The 13,604-nt window shown below is 38.7% G+C and overlaps 1 protein-coding gene across 4 annotated transcripts; it reads right to left on the bottom strand.

Moving 5' to 3' along the window:
• Positions 1–678: 678 nt before the first annotated feature.
• LOC106699839 (NLR family CARD domain-containing protein 3-like) lies at positions 679–12,596 on the bottom strand. 4 transcript variants are annotated; one of them, XM_023327900.1, is made up of 11 exons: positions 12,561–12,596; positions 11,458–11,574; positions 10,948–11,064; positions 9,850–9,972; positions 7,376–7,454; positions 7,000–7,225; positions 5,026–6,868; positions 4,482–4,655; positions 3,871–4,044; positions 2,170–2,216; positions 679–2,041 (listed from the first exon to the last, which is right to left on the bottom strand). In XM_023327900.1, exons 2-11 carry the CDS (start codon positions 11,571–11,573, stop codon positions 1,515–1,517), a joined length of 3,426 nt encoding a protein of 1,141 aa, XP_023183668.1. In that variant the 5' UTR covers position 11,574; positions 12,561–12,596; the 3' UTR covers positions 679–1,514. The 4 variants fall into 4 exon arrangements, with proteins under 4 accessions (XP_023183668.1, XP_023183670.1, XP_023183669.1 ...); XM_023327902.1 differs by lacking the exon at positions 9,850–9,972; XM_023327901.1 differs by lacking the exon at positions 10,948–11,064.
• Between the last annotated feature and the right edge of the window lie 1,008 nt (positions 12,597–13,604).

The following is a 13,604-nucleotide window of genomic DNA, read 5'->3' as shown; positions in this document are numbered from 1 at the left end:
CAGGCTGAAATATTCTGTTTGAAATATTCTAATGTAAACAATGATGTGTAATTGTTTACATTAGAACTATATCTACCACAATAATGAGTCTACGCTCAGCTACTCAGGAAGTCCAGTTCAAACGTTGTTATGCATGAATAAACATTGACTATGTTGGTTTTGGGTAAATTTCTTCACCAGTCTGTCATGGAGATTATTAAGGGAAAAAAATCCTAAATTTCCTTCAGATTGAGAGGAGGATACATACATCAGCAATTTTCTCTTTCTCAGGAAATTATTTAGTGGTAGAATCTGGATTATTGTGACTTTTAACTGTTTGGTTGGATTAGGCTTAAAATTTGCAAATCCTCCATTTTATATATTACAGCAGTGTGACCTCTTTCCAGGTTCTTGTAAACTCACATGTAGGATTTCTCTCTTGGAATGTTAAACAGGTTTTATGTCCCTCTGAGGCCTGTTGCATAATCCTGATGTAAACAAAATGTGATGATATCAAATCAAATCAAATTTTATTTGTATAGCACATTTCAGCAGCAAGGCATTTCAAAGTGCTTTACATCATATCAAACACAGAAACACAATGCAACATAGAATCAACAATCAAAACACGACATTAAGTCAAGTTCCATCAATAAATTTGTAATTGACTATGTTTCAAATACAATCCTAAACAGGTGGGCTTTTAGTCGAGTTTGCATCCATAAAATGTTTACCTGTTACACTCCTACTGTGTTATATAGAACAAAATACCTTTCTATGTGTGCAAGCACTTGTGATTGTGTATATTTATGGTATATGTACATGAACTTGTTTGTTTAAAGACTTTTTGAGTTGTATAAATTCACGCAGGAATCATGAAAATATTGATGGGAAGGAGAATGAAAATGATTAAATAAGTTTTATTCACACCCATTTTTCCCAAGCTTTTTTCCTGTAATAAATGAAATAATCTTTTGTCATTTACTTTCTATTTGTCTGTTATAAAAAATTTGTTTGATGATTTGGAACATTTAAGTTAGACAGGAAAGTTAGAGAAGAAGAAATCTGGATTGAAGTTAATTTTCATAGCACTGCCCATATATTCATGATGCCCTATAGATAAGAACAGAGAGCATCAGAAGTCAACATCTTACAGTAAAACACAAGTGGGAACACAGATCATTTTTAACAATACAGAACAAGTGAAGTCCAAGACTGGAGTAAAAGAGAACTGCTGTTTATATAAAATGTAGTTTACAGATATATAATTCTGATCCGCATAACAAAAATAAATAACCATATAGTATTTTCATTTATAAACCACCCTGACAGCATTTTAAGCATGATCATAAGTTGTCAAGTTCTTAATTTGTTATCAGTCTACAGTTAGCCTTAAGAATTGGCTGTGGAAGGCGTATCACTCGTTTGGACCTCAAAACCTAAATATGTCACAACCACAGTAACTTGACTTGAAAACAAATGAACAATTTGTATGTCAACCATCAAGTATGGTATGGAAGGCAAGAAATTAATACTCAACACAGGAACACTGAGGAGCCCGGTAGGACTGTAAATCCAGGATACAAGGTATCAGTGAATGTGGTGTTGAAGGTGTGGAGGTGGATTAGAGAGTCAGAGGAAACTCTGTAAAAGGACAGACTGCCAGCAGGACAGTCCACATACACGGCTACTCTGTTAGAAACAGTGGAAAAAGAGGATGATGAAAGGAGCTTCCTGTTCTTATAATGACTGACAGTGTAACCGTCGTCAGAGCAGCTCAAACTCCAGGAATCATCACTCTTTGCACACACAGAGTCATTAGTAAGTCCTCTCCTACGGATTCCTCTATAAGTTACTGATATCTCTATTTTTCCTCTCCACTCAACCTCCCAATAACAGCGATCACTGATAACATTTCTACACAGCAGCTGAGGAATATTTCTTCTGTCTAGATAATCAGTATCTGAGTGAGCCTTCTGCATATCTGTCACCTTCCTGTCGTTGTTTGAAAGTTGGAAGTTTTGGTTTATTGTGTCTCGGTCAAATGTCAGCTGACATGAATCTGATGGAGAGAAAAAACAATTTGAGTACAGTTACTGGTTTATTGATACTTTGATATATCACAAACAACGAATGTGGTTGTGTAGGAGTTGCTTTTATGTCATGAATCAACAACAGAAATAAACTTACACCTCCATGGACCTGGTTTTAAATATCGGTTACCAGCAGGCTCCACCCTGAAAGAGAAAAGGATGAATAAACATAAGTCTCTTTCAACATGCAAACATGGTCATTACATGGCTCTCATAAAAAATGCTCTAGTTCCTTTTCTTGTTCATGTATATGTAAAGCACAAATATGATGCAGTGAGAGTTCAAGGACAATTGTTATTCACAGCTAAGCTGTATAATCATATAAGTATAGTCATGGTCTCAGAAAAAGCTAAAACATAGCAGATTATGTTTGCTATAGTTTGCTGTAACACAAATTATGAACATTTGTGTTACTGAGTCAGAGTAAATTCCTCTGAACCATAGTAAAATACATTTTTAAATAACTAAAATCACATTACTCACAGTGAAAATCTACATGTGAATAATGCAAAACTAACCCAATTAATCTATGAATTATTAGATTATGCTGCAATAACTTTGTTATTTACTTATTTCGAACATGATAGAAAGCATGATAGACTCATGGCCTATTTTCAGATGGACCCTCATTATTAATTCAAATAAAAAAATTAAAAAATGAACATACGTTGATTAATTTTCCATTTATCATGTCTAAATATATACATCCATACATCCATACCCACACACACTCATATGCATTAGCCTCAATTTACTCTCACCCATATTTCTATGTCTTGTGAAAATGACCTACTTATATTTCCTTTTAAATTGCATTAAATTTTGACTTTGTTTTAACTCCTCATTTAACTTGTTCCATAATTTTACACTATGAATTGACATACAAACTCAGCTTAGCTTAAGTTTGTCATATAAACAGCGTTTGACTAATGTACCAGATTTTCCTTGTTTCTGCCCTTGGTGTAAAGCCAAAAGATGTACTTGAAATATCCCTGCACAGAAAAAAATGTAATCCTTTATTTAAAGCCAAAAATATGTTTGACATAATGTAGGTCTAAATATATTTTCTGTCCAATGGGAAAGTACTAACGTATTTTTCGGACTATAAGCCGCTGTTTTTCCCCCACGTGTTGAACCAAGCAGCTCAGAGCCCGATGCGGCTTTTCTGTGTATTTTTCTTCAACTGCCACGGGGCTCTTTAGCAGGAAGTGAATAATTGAAAATCAAAGAAAAAAGTGCTGATTTTTATTTAGAACAAGCATGTGCTAGCAGCAGGCATGACGGAGAAATGTTTTTAAACTCATACCCCTTCATCATGCAAACAACACGGAGAAGTTTATATTATGCCGCTTTTAAGCTGAAGGCTATCAATCTGGCAGTACAGATAGTTGCTGCACATAAGCTCGGCGTGAACGAATTCACGGTTCGGAGTTGGAGACGCAGGGCTGCGTCCTTAATAACAGATTTATTAAGGACGCAGCCCTTCTGTGAGTCCTTGTGGAAAACCGAGAGCGGTGGAGATATCAGCGGCTTTTAGCCCGGTGTGGCTTATATATGTACGTTTGCAGTTTTTTCAAAAAACTTTGTGGGTGCGGCTTTTTGTGGATACGTCCATAGTCCGGAAAATACAGCACTCCTGGAGACTGTGAGCTTTTCTGTTTTTGTAGCGGCAGAAAAAAAGCTACTGTATGTGTAACTATTACTGTCAATATTTTATCCAACATAAAAGAAAAAATACTTCAGTGACAAGAAGAACAAGCCTGTCATCTTCAGCGATATGGCTAAGGTTTTGCCATACCTTAGCATTTCAAGTCTCCAATGTGGATCTCTCAGTCCAGCCGAAAGCATATTCACTCCTGAGTCACCTGGGTGATTGTAGCTCAAATCCAACTCTTGAAGATGATGGGGGTTTGATTTGAGTGCTGATACCAGAGAAGCACAGCCATCTTCTGTGATCAGGCAGCCTGACAAGCTGCAATAACAGAAATCAACAAACATGATTTAATATTCTGGTACTCTATATTGCAAAAATATTGATACTCTATATAGTGAAGGTTGGATTGATTTTTGAGAGAGAAAGTCTAAAAAACTCTACGCTTGATTTTTTTATGTTGTTGACAAAAAATATATCCTTTATGTTCATCGGCAGAGTTCTATTTTCTAAAACTCTAAAATCTATTAGTGTTTTGTTTTTTATTTCACACTATTCATACACTGTTTAAGAAGACAATATACTGTAAAACAATGACACCTCACAAGTTCATTTTTATAATTTTTCTGGAGAAATGAGTGAAAAATTTACACAACGTGTATAACATTTATGTAGAATATATAAATGTTATGTATTATACATAGAGAAATCTTTTATGAACAAGCTTAGGAAGTCAGATCCTGGTTTCTGATACTTACGTTAGTTTCTCTAGTTTGCAGTATGGACTCCTTAGTCCATCAGATAGAAGCTTCACTCCTGAATCCTTCAAACTATTGTTTTTCAGGTCCAGTTCTTTGAGACTTGAAGACTGGGACCTGAGAACTGAGGACAGAGCTTCACAGCTTCTCTCTGAAAGGTTGCAGTTACTCAGTCTGAAGAATGACAATAAAAAGGTAATAAGACTGATGTTTAATCAATGAATTAACTTTTGCCTAGAGTAGTTGATTCAAAATAAAAATAAAATTAAGTTAGCACCTGAAGGTTCTCCATCTAACAACACAATGTCCCTAAGCACACAGCTAAATAACAAAGGAGTGACTTTGGAACATTTTTTGCCCAGCTACTAAAGAATGGCTGGGTCTTTATATCAATATGAATCTTTTGATTTAAATGCCAATTTCAAAGCTTACAACAGTGGCTATATTAAAGTTAAATTAAATATGTTTTAATATCCTCCTGATTAAATATAAATAGTCAAACTTATTTCAACAGATAAACAAAAAACCGCCCCTGGTTGCTTACAGAGCTTTGTTGGAGGCTTTAACCACTGGCAGCAGCCTCAGAAGAGCCTCCTCTGAAGCAGAGTATTTCGTCAGATCAAACACATCCAGATCTTCTCCTGATGACAACAAAATGAAACCCAGAGCTGACCACTGAGCAGGAGACAGTTTGTCTGTTGAGAGACTTCCTGAACTCAGAGACTGTTGGATCTCCTCCACTAGAGAACAATCATTCAGTTCATTCAGACAGTGGAACAGATTGATGCTTTTCTCTGCAGACACATTCTCATTGATCTTCTCCTTGATATATTGAACTATTTTCTGATTGGTCTGAGAGCTACTTCCTGTCTGTACAAGCAGACCTTGTAAAAGTCTCTGATTGCTCTGAGAACAACTTCCTGTCTGTGTAAACAGACCTTTAAGGAGTCTCTGATTGGTCTGCAGTGAAAGTCCCAGCAGAAAACGGAGCAGCAGGTCCAGGTGTCCATTTGAACTCTGTAAGGCCCGGTCAACAGCATTCTGGTGTAGAGATATTATTTTTGATTTGTGAAACAATGTAGGGATAGCTGATTGTTTTTCTTCCATCAGGTTAACACCAGAGTTGATGAAGGTCAGATGGACATGAAGAGCAGCCAGAAACTCCTGAACACTCAGATGGATGAAGCAGAACACCTTGTCCTGGTACAGCCCTCTCTCCTCTCTAAAGATCTGTGTGAACACTCCTGAGTACACTGAGGCTGCTCTGATATCGATGCCACAATCTGTCAGGTCTGATTCATAGAAGATCAGGTTTCCTTTCTGCAGCTGATCAAAAGCCAATTTTCCCAGAGACTCAATCATCTTCCTGCTCTCTGGACTCCAGTGTGGATCTTTTTCTGATCCTTCATCATACTTGACCTTCTTCACTTTGGTCTGAACCACCAGGAAGTGGATGTACATCTCAGTCAGGGTGCTAGGCAGCTTTCCTCCCTCTCTGATCTCCAGCACATCCTTCAGAACTGTAGCAGTGATCCAGCAGAAGACTGGGATGTGGCACATGATGTGGAGGCTTCGTGATGTCTTCATGTGGGAGATGATCCTGCTGGCCTGCTGCTCATCTCTGAATCTCTTCCTGAAGTACTCCTCCTTCTGTGAGTCAGTGAACCCTCTGACCTCTGTTACCATGCCAACACACTGAGGAGGGATCTGGCTGGCTGCTGCAGGTCGTGTGGTTATCCAGAGGAGAGCAGAGGGAAGCAGTTTGCCCCTGATGAGGTTTGTCAGCAGAACATCCACTGAGCTGGACTCTGTAGCATCAGTCAGGATCTCCTTGTTGTGGAAGTCCAGAGGAAGTCGACTCTCATCCAGGCCATCAAAGATGAACAGAACCTGGAAGTGCTCAAAGCTGCAGATTCCTTTGGTTTCGGTAAAGAAGTGATGAATCAGTTCCACCAAGCTGAACTTTTTCTCTTTCAGCACATTCAGTTCTCTGAAAGTGAATGGAAATATGAACTGGATGTTCTGGTGGGCTTTGTCTTCAGCCCAGTCCAGAGTGAACTTCTGTGTTAAGACTGTTTTCCCAATGCCAGCCACTCCCTTTGTCATCACTGTTCTGATTGGTTGGTCTCTTCCAGGTTGGACTTTAAAGATGTCTTCTTGTCGGATTGTTGTTTCTGGTCTATGTGGTTTCCTGGATGCTGTTTCAATCTGTCTGACCTCATGTTCATCATTGACTCCTCCAGTCCCTCCCTCTGTGATGTAGAGCTCTGTGTAGATCTGGTTCAGAAGGGTTGGACTTCCTGCTTTAGCGATTCCCTCAAAGACACAGTGGAACTTTTTCTTCAGACTGGATTTTAGTTTATGTTGACCAATTGCAGTAAGATGTTCTGAGTGAAAAGACAATTATTTATGGAAACAGTTACTGATGGTCTATTTAATATCTTATTCCACAGACATCAATACTTGATTGAATAAGTGACTGAATTATCAGGTTAAATATTGGTATAGATTCTCTTACTGCGCTGGAGTCGCTCAACCAGCTCCTCCTGTTTCATCCTTCTCAGGAAGTTCATTGTGATCTTCATCACTGCCTCTCTGCTACTCTTCCTCTGCTCTTCATTCTCACCTTCGAACTCCTCATCATCTCTCTCACACTCTGACCATTCTGGGTCTTCTGGACTCAAAACCTTCTGGATCTTCTTCAACTCATTCGTCACAAAAGTGACAATGTTTTCCTTCAGTAACTGGAACAAAATAATAAATGAAGAACTAGCTAAAATCATGCAGCCAATATATCTGTTACTTGTTGCACAGACAGACAGCCCTCTGGTCAGTCTGTGCAGCATGGAGAATACTGTGCAAAGAACGCATGGAAAAGTAGTTGTTGTACAGACCATAAATATGGAGTCCAGCTGTGTTTGATACGGGGGGCCAGATGGACCACTGGGAATCTCTGATATCTTCTGGCTCATTCTGTGGATAAACCATGAAATATCTGCTCACATAGTATCTAGCCACACAGACCTGCACACACACATTTCACTCACAAACAAATAATAAATGTCCATGAAGGGATATACAGTACAGACCAAAAGTTTGGACACAACTGTGTCTCCAAACTTTTGGTCTGTACTCAGTTCAGACCAAAGGTTTGGACACACCTTCTCATTGAATTCAATTAGAAAGTGTGTCCAAACCTTTGGTCTGTACTATATATACTGTATATATATATATCTTTTTTTTTTTTTTTTTTTTTTTCCTTCTCACCCACCGCGGGTGGTTCTTATCCTCTGAGCTCGGGTCCTCTACCAGAGGCCTGGGAGCTTGAGGGTTCTGCGCAGTATCTTGGCTGTGCCAAGGACTGCACATTTCTGGACTGAGATGTCTGATGTTGTTCCTGGGATCTGTTGTAGCCATTGGTCCAGTTTGGGGGTGACTGCCCCGAGGGCCCCGATGACCACAGGCACCACTGTGGTCTTCACCTTCCAGGTCCTCTCCAGTTCCTCCCTGAGGCCCTGGTATTTCTCTAGTTTCTCGTGCTCCTTTTTCCTGATGTTGCAGTCGCTTGGTATTGCTACATCTATCACAACGGCTTTCCTCTGTTGTTTATCCACTACGACAATGTCTGGTTGGTTCGCCATTACCATTTTGTCTGTCTGGATCTGGAAGTCCCACAGGATCTTAGCTCTGGTGTTCTCCGCCACCTTTGGGGGTGTTTCCCACTTTGATCTCGGGGTTTCCAGTCCATATTCTGCACAGATGTTTCTGTACACTATGCCTGCAACTTGGTTATGTCGTTCCATGTACGCTTTCCCTGCCAGTATCTTGCACCCTGCTGTTATGTGCTGGACTGTCTCAGGGGCCTCCTTGCACAACCTACACCTTGGGTCTTGTCTGGTGTGGTAGATCTGGGCCTCTATTGCTCTGGTGTTTAGGGCCTGTTCCTGGGCGGCCAGGATGAGGGCCTCTGTGCTGTCCTTGAGTCCAGCTTTTTCCAGCCATTGGTAGGATTTACTGATATCAGCCACTTGGGTTATTTGCTGGTGGTACATCCCATGTAGGGGCTTGTCCTGCCATGATGGTATCTCTGGCACCTCAACCTCCGTTCCCTGTTGTCTGAGATATTCACTGAGCACATTGTCTGTTGAGGCTTTGTCCCTGATGTATTTGTCCCTATGTATATATATATATATATATATATATATATATATATATATATATATATATATATATATATCTTCATATGTCCTTCCCTTTATATATTTTACATGTATAAAATAAGTTTAATAAGAAACAAAAGTTTTTACACTAATCATTTGTTATCATGGATGCTTTTTGTGTCAGTATAAGCACCTGGAAAAGAGCAGGGAATGTGTTGGGAGTTTCAACAATTTCTTAGAGGCAAGTGAAGGTTATGGAAGCCAGCATTTCACAGAATGACAAACTGTTCCTATGAACTTTTACTGCATTGTTTCAGAAAATATATTTAACACACTCTGCACTGCATGAAAATAGCAGTAGATGAAAAAGACCTAAACTGACCTTTCAAAAACGGTGGAACTGACTCAGTTTACACAGTTACAGATTAGAATCACTTCACCTTCCTGCAGCTAGATGTCAGTTTTGATTTAAAGATTTAACAAAATATATATTCAAAATTATTTTCTTGTCTTTTAAAAATCATATAGAATATCCAAGCAAAAAAAAGAAAACTGTAAATTATCATAGTAATATTTTTCAATTTAATTATAACATAGGGTATTATACTTTAACATATAGAACTATATTTACAACAGATAAATGATCATTTGTTTCATCTGCAGAGGAAACACATCTCTGAAACACATCAACTCTGATCTTCATTGACAAGTTTTGCAGGAAAAAGATTAGCTGTCGCTGAAACATCATTTTAATGTCAAAGAGCTAAAAAATAATGTCCTTTTACTCAGAGATGACTGGGTATGTTGATCTGGATCAGTCTTCTGTTCTTGGTTTTGCAAACTGTCTAAAACACACCAGCTCATTAATAAACCTTCCGTCATCCTCCGTTTTTTGTACATTGTCCGTATTTAATTCATGGGCCCTTTAGAATAATTACTTTCTCATCTGGCTCTGCACTCACAGCGTCAAGCCAAAGAGTTGCTAGCTTTTTGTGGCTGTGTGTGACTACATCAGACTTGTATTATTGGGAAAAGGAAAATTAAAGGGGTTTTATATAGTAGATAAAATTATTGTTAGATTATATGGAACTGTCTCAGACATCAATGGCTTATAGGTAACTTTGAAGTAGGTTTGTTAAAATAATTTCTATCTCTATTAATATTTTAGTTCTACTTAAAATAGATATATTTCTAACTTTAGAGCTCACCTTTCTGAGGAGGGTCCAGAAGATTCAAAGTCAATATGAAAATCATAAGAGTTCTCGCTCACAACTGACATGAGGTCAGGCTGTGGTTCAAGTTCAGGTTCAAGTTGGAATTTCTGATGGGTCCTGAAAATAGAAATATTATTATAACCCATTTTATAAGATTCTGTTTACACAACAGCCATTGGATGAGAGTCCAATATGGACAGTGAATAGAATGAAAAAGGGGACCTAATAATTGTCTTCAAAAATACCGGGGCTTTGAGATGGTTTTGTCCTGCTATTGCGAGGACAATTATGGAAATATAAATAGAAACAGTTTTTCTAACGTCAACATCAGACCTACGTTTTTATTCACAAACCAATGTATGAAAAAATATTCTTGCCCATAATTTGATAGTTAGAGGCACAGATCCGCCCCCCTCCTCCTCACCATGGACCCGGAGTCTGAACAACATGGAGGCAGAGAAACTGAGAGTAATTAGACGGAGGGCAGCAGACTATTTTATTTTGCTAAATTATTATATTTAGCTAAATATTATTGCTGAGGGGCACAAGCAGGCATTCTGACAGATTAAAATAAATAAATAAATAAATAAATTTTTGAAAAAACAAAAAAACCTCAAAAAGGGCACTAGGGGCATCAAGCATAAAAGGGGCAGGTGCAGCCCCCCCCCCTGCACATGCCTGACCACAGGGAAAATGAACTATTGAATGACAAAAATATATATATATATATTCAAATTAATGGCTCAAAGTGAAACGACGGGGAAAATGAACTATTGAATGAAATCTAATTTCTACCATAATTTTATTGTTGTTCCCATATCAGTTGAAATAAACATTCCTCTACGTACTCTGCAACAGTGACCCTATCAGAGTAAGATAAGTTCAGGCCAAATATTTCACTTTAACAAGAGAAAAGCGTTTATTGAAGGCGTCTAATCAATGAGGCCCAAAATCAACAAGACCAGAGCTGTTAAACATGAGATAGAAGCATCCAGGACTCCTCCAAGAACATCTGTTCTTTCCACCTGGTCAGAATAAAAACATTTCAGGCTGACTCAGTGTTAATAGTTGCAACAGTTGGATACATCTCACCTCTCTGGTGGTGGAGGTTGATCTGATTTAAAATCCCACCACATATCCCTTGAATTATGGCTTTTGAAGGACAGGTTCCTAAATTCATGCTTGTTTTTAAGTGTGACTTTCTCCATCCTATAGAAAAAAAATAAAAATAAAATAAAATAAAATAAAACGGCTCAAAGTAAAACCACACGGAAAACAAACTTGAATGAAATCAATTTCTATCATAATTTTATTGTTGTTGTTTCCATCTCAGTTGAAATAAACATTCCTCTACATACTCTGCAACAGTGACCCAATCAGAGTAAGATAAGTTCAGGCCAAATATTTCACTTTAACAAGAGAAAAGTGTTTAATGAAGGCGTCTAATCAATGAGGCCCAAAATCAACAAGACCAGAGCTGTTAAACATGAGATAGAAGAATCCAGGACTCCTCCAAGAACATCTGTTCTTTCCACCTGCTCAGAATAAAAACATTTCAGGCTGACTCAGTGCTCATAGTTGCAACAGTTGGATACAGCTCACCTCTCTGGTGGTGGAGGTTGATCTGATTTAAAATCCCACCATATATCCTTTGAATCATGGCTTTTGAAGGACAGGTCCTTGGATTCATTCTCGTTTTTAAGTGTGACTTTCTCCATCCTATAGAAAAAAAATTTAAAAAACAGAAAACCTTTATAGTGGGCAGGGCTTATCGGTTCAAGAAGCTATGATTAAAACTGCTAAAATATAATTTGTTAGTGTTGCTGTTAAGCGGATGTAAGTTCTTGTTAAACAGAGAGATGGGACAAAGTAAAATTTGTTATTCTGTTTGCAGTTACAGAATGCTACACAATAATTGTGCAGAAATGATGCACTACACCAGTGGTCCCCAACCTTTTTAGTGCCGCGGACCTGTCGAGACTTCACATATTTGCTGCGGACCGGGGGGCAGTTGCTGCTGTTTCTAACTCATTCTGCTGCTTGTGGGCTCAATGTTGACACTCAAGATGTAACCGACAGAATCCGGTTAAAGGATTTTCAAAATAAAAGATCCTCCAGACTCAACACATAAAACGGAAGTATTTAATTATTTCTTGCACGCCCGGTACCAATTGGTCCGCGGCCCGGGGGTTGGGGACCACTGCACTACACAATTTAAACACAATGTAGCCTCACTTTTTTACATATCCATAGTGAGGAACAACAGTATCTATTTTAAATGCACAATGTTGTGTTCACATACTAAATTCATATTGTCATGAGTAGACAGATTCACACAGTGAGTCAATCAAATCCTGTCTAGTAGCCTATGCGCTATACCTATACTACATATTGCTTTGTTCAAATTCTTCAGGGGTCTGTTGGTTAAAAAAAGCTGTAAATGTGTTGGAATTTGGTGATTTTTTTTTCTGTGGGGCTTGCTGAAGCCCACAGCTCTAACCAACAGGCCGCTGTCACTCAGCTGCTTCTGCAACATGGACTTGCTGGCTGGAAGAAACACTGACACCATGCTGGGCTGCTCTGTTCAGTCTGGATGAAGCACCAAAGAGGAGCAGCAGCAGCTTCATCACCACGTCTGTTTGGCCCTGATATTGTGTGAACGCGGTGTGAAAGGGGCTGTGGACACTTAGAGATGGTGACCTCACCTCTGACCTTTGCTCTGGCTCTCATCTTCCCCACACAGAGTGGTTTTAGAGGGAGGGACTCCCTCCTCTCTGTCCTCACACTGATTCATGCTGCTGAATTCACATCAGCTCACACACACTTTCTACCTTCACCTGCAGAGGAAACACACATCATTCATCAGCTCTGATCATCCTTTACATCATTAGAGCTGGAAAAAGATCAGCTGCTCCTCTGATTGGCTCTTCTTCTCTGCTTCATATCAGTGTCAGTTGAATGCAGTCAGAGGAAGCTGCATCAGCTGTCAGGTCATAGATGGAACAAAGTTTTCATTCACTGACACTGATTCACTATGGAAGCTTCAATCCATCACATTGACTCAGTTCAACATTTGAAACCATTTCAGCTGATAGATGAAACAGCAGAGGATCATTGTGGTACAGAACATCAGACTTATTTTTACTGGCTAGTTTTCAGAGAATTATAAATCACAAAATACAAACCAAGACACACTTTAGATCTCAGCTGCTGGGAGGAGAAAAACTGAAGCTAAATCAAATTGAACACCTGAAAAATGAAGAAATTGAGGAACAAACAGAAAGTAAAGGAAGGAAGTTATTAAGATTTGTGCTTAAACCAGAGGTGAACATGTTTTCCAGACATCAGACAGCAGAAACAAACTGGACAGATAATTAAGACAAAGTTCAATTATAAAACAAAGCAAACTTACAGTTTGTTCATATGGTCCAACGAGTTGAAGTGTGGACCCAACCAACTGTGACAGAGTTTAGCTGCTTCCTGAAATGAATTGGAGCTGCGCCTGTAATGGAGGCGGGACAAGTAGGAGGGGTAGCAGGTCAGGTCAGTTAATATCAAAATAAAAAATAGACATCCTGAAGTTTTTCTGAGCACCAAAAACACATGGAAAATAGAATGTCATTGTGAGTTTGAGTAAATATTAATAACAAAGATTAAAAGTTGATATAAAATGGTTCATGATGGAATGATGAAGTGATTAGAGCTTTTGGTTGGTTCTTGCCTCAGTGAACAACACATGCTCTGACTGG

The sequence above is a fragment of the Xiphophorus maculatus genome, chromosome 22 (assembly GCF_002775205.1).
Source record: "Xiphophorus maculatus strain JP 163 A chromosome 22, X_maculatus-5.0-male, whole genome shotgun sequence".
Classification (NCBI taxonomy): Eukaryota; Metazoa; Chordata; class Actinopteri; order Cyprinodontiformes; family Poeciliidae; genus Xiphophorus; species Xiphophorus maculatus.
The sequence above is the reverse complement of the archived record's forward strand: the minus strand, read 5'-3'. Positions and strand labels throughout refer to the sequence as shown.

Bases quoted from the DNA above. Each gene is read 5' to 3' on its own strand.
- LOC106699839 (XM_023327900.1), bottom strand. From the start codon at position 11,573: ATGGAGAAAGTCACACTTAAAAACGAGAATGAATCCAAGGACCTGTCC. The intron at 7,455-9,849 runs GTGAGCTCTAAA...GTTTATCCACAG, and splicing joins TCTGGACCCTCCTCAGAAAG to AATGAGCCAGAAGATATCAG. The intron at 4,656-5,025 runs GTAAGCAACCAG...GTCATTCTTCAG, and splicing joins AAAGCCTCCAACAAAGCTCT to ACTGAGTAACTGCAACCTTT.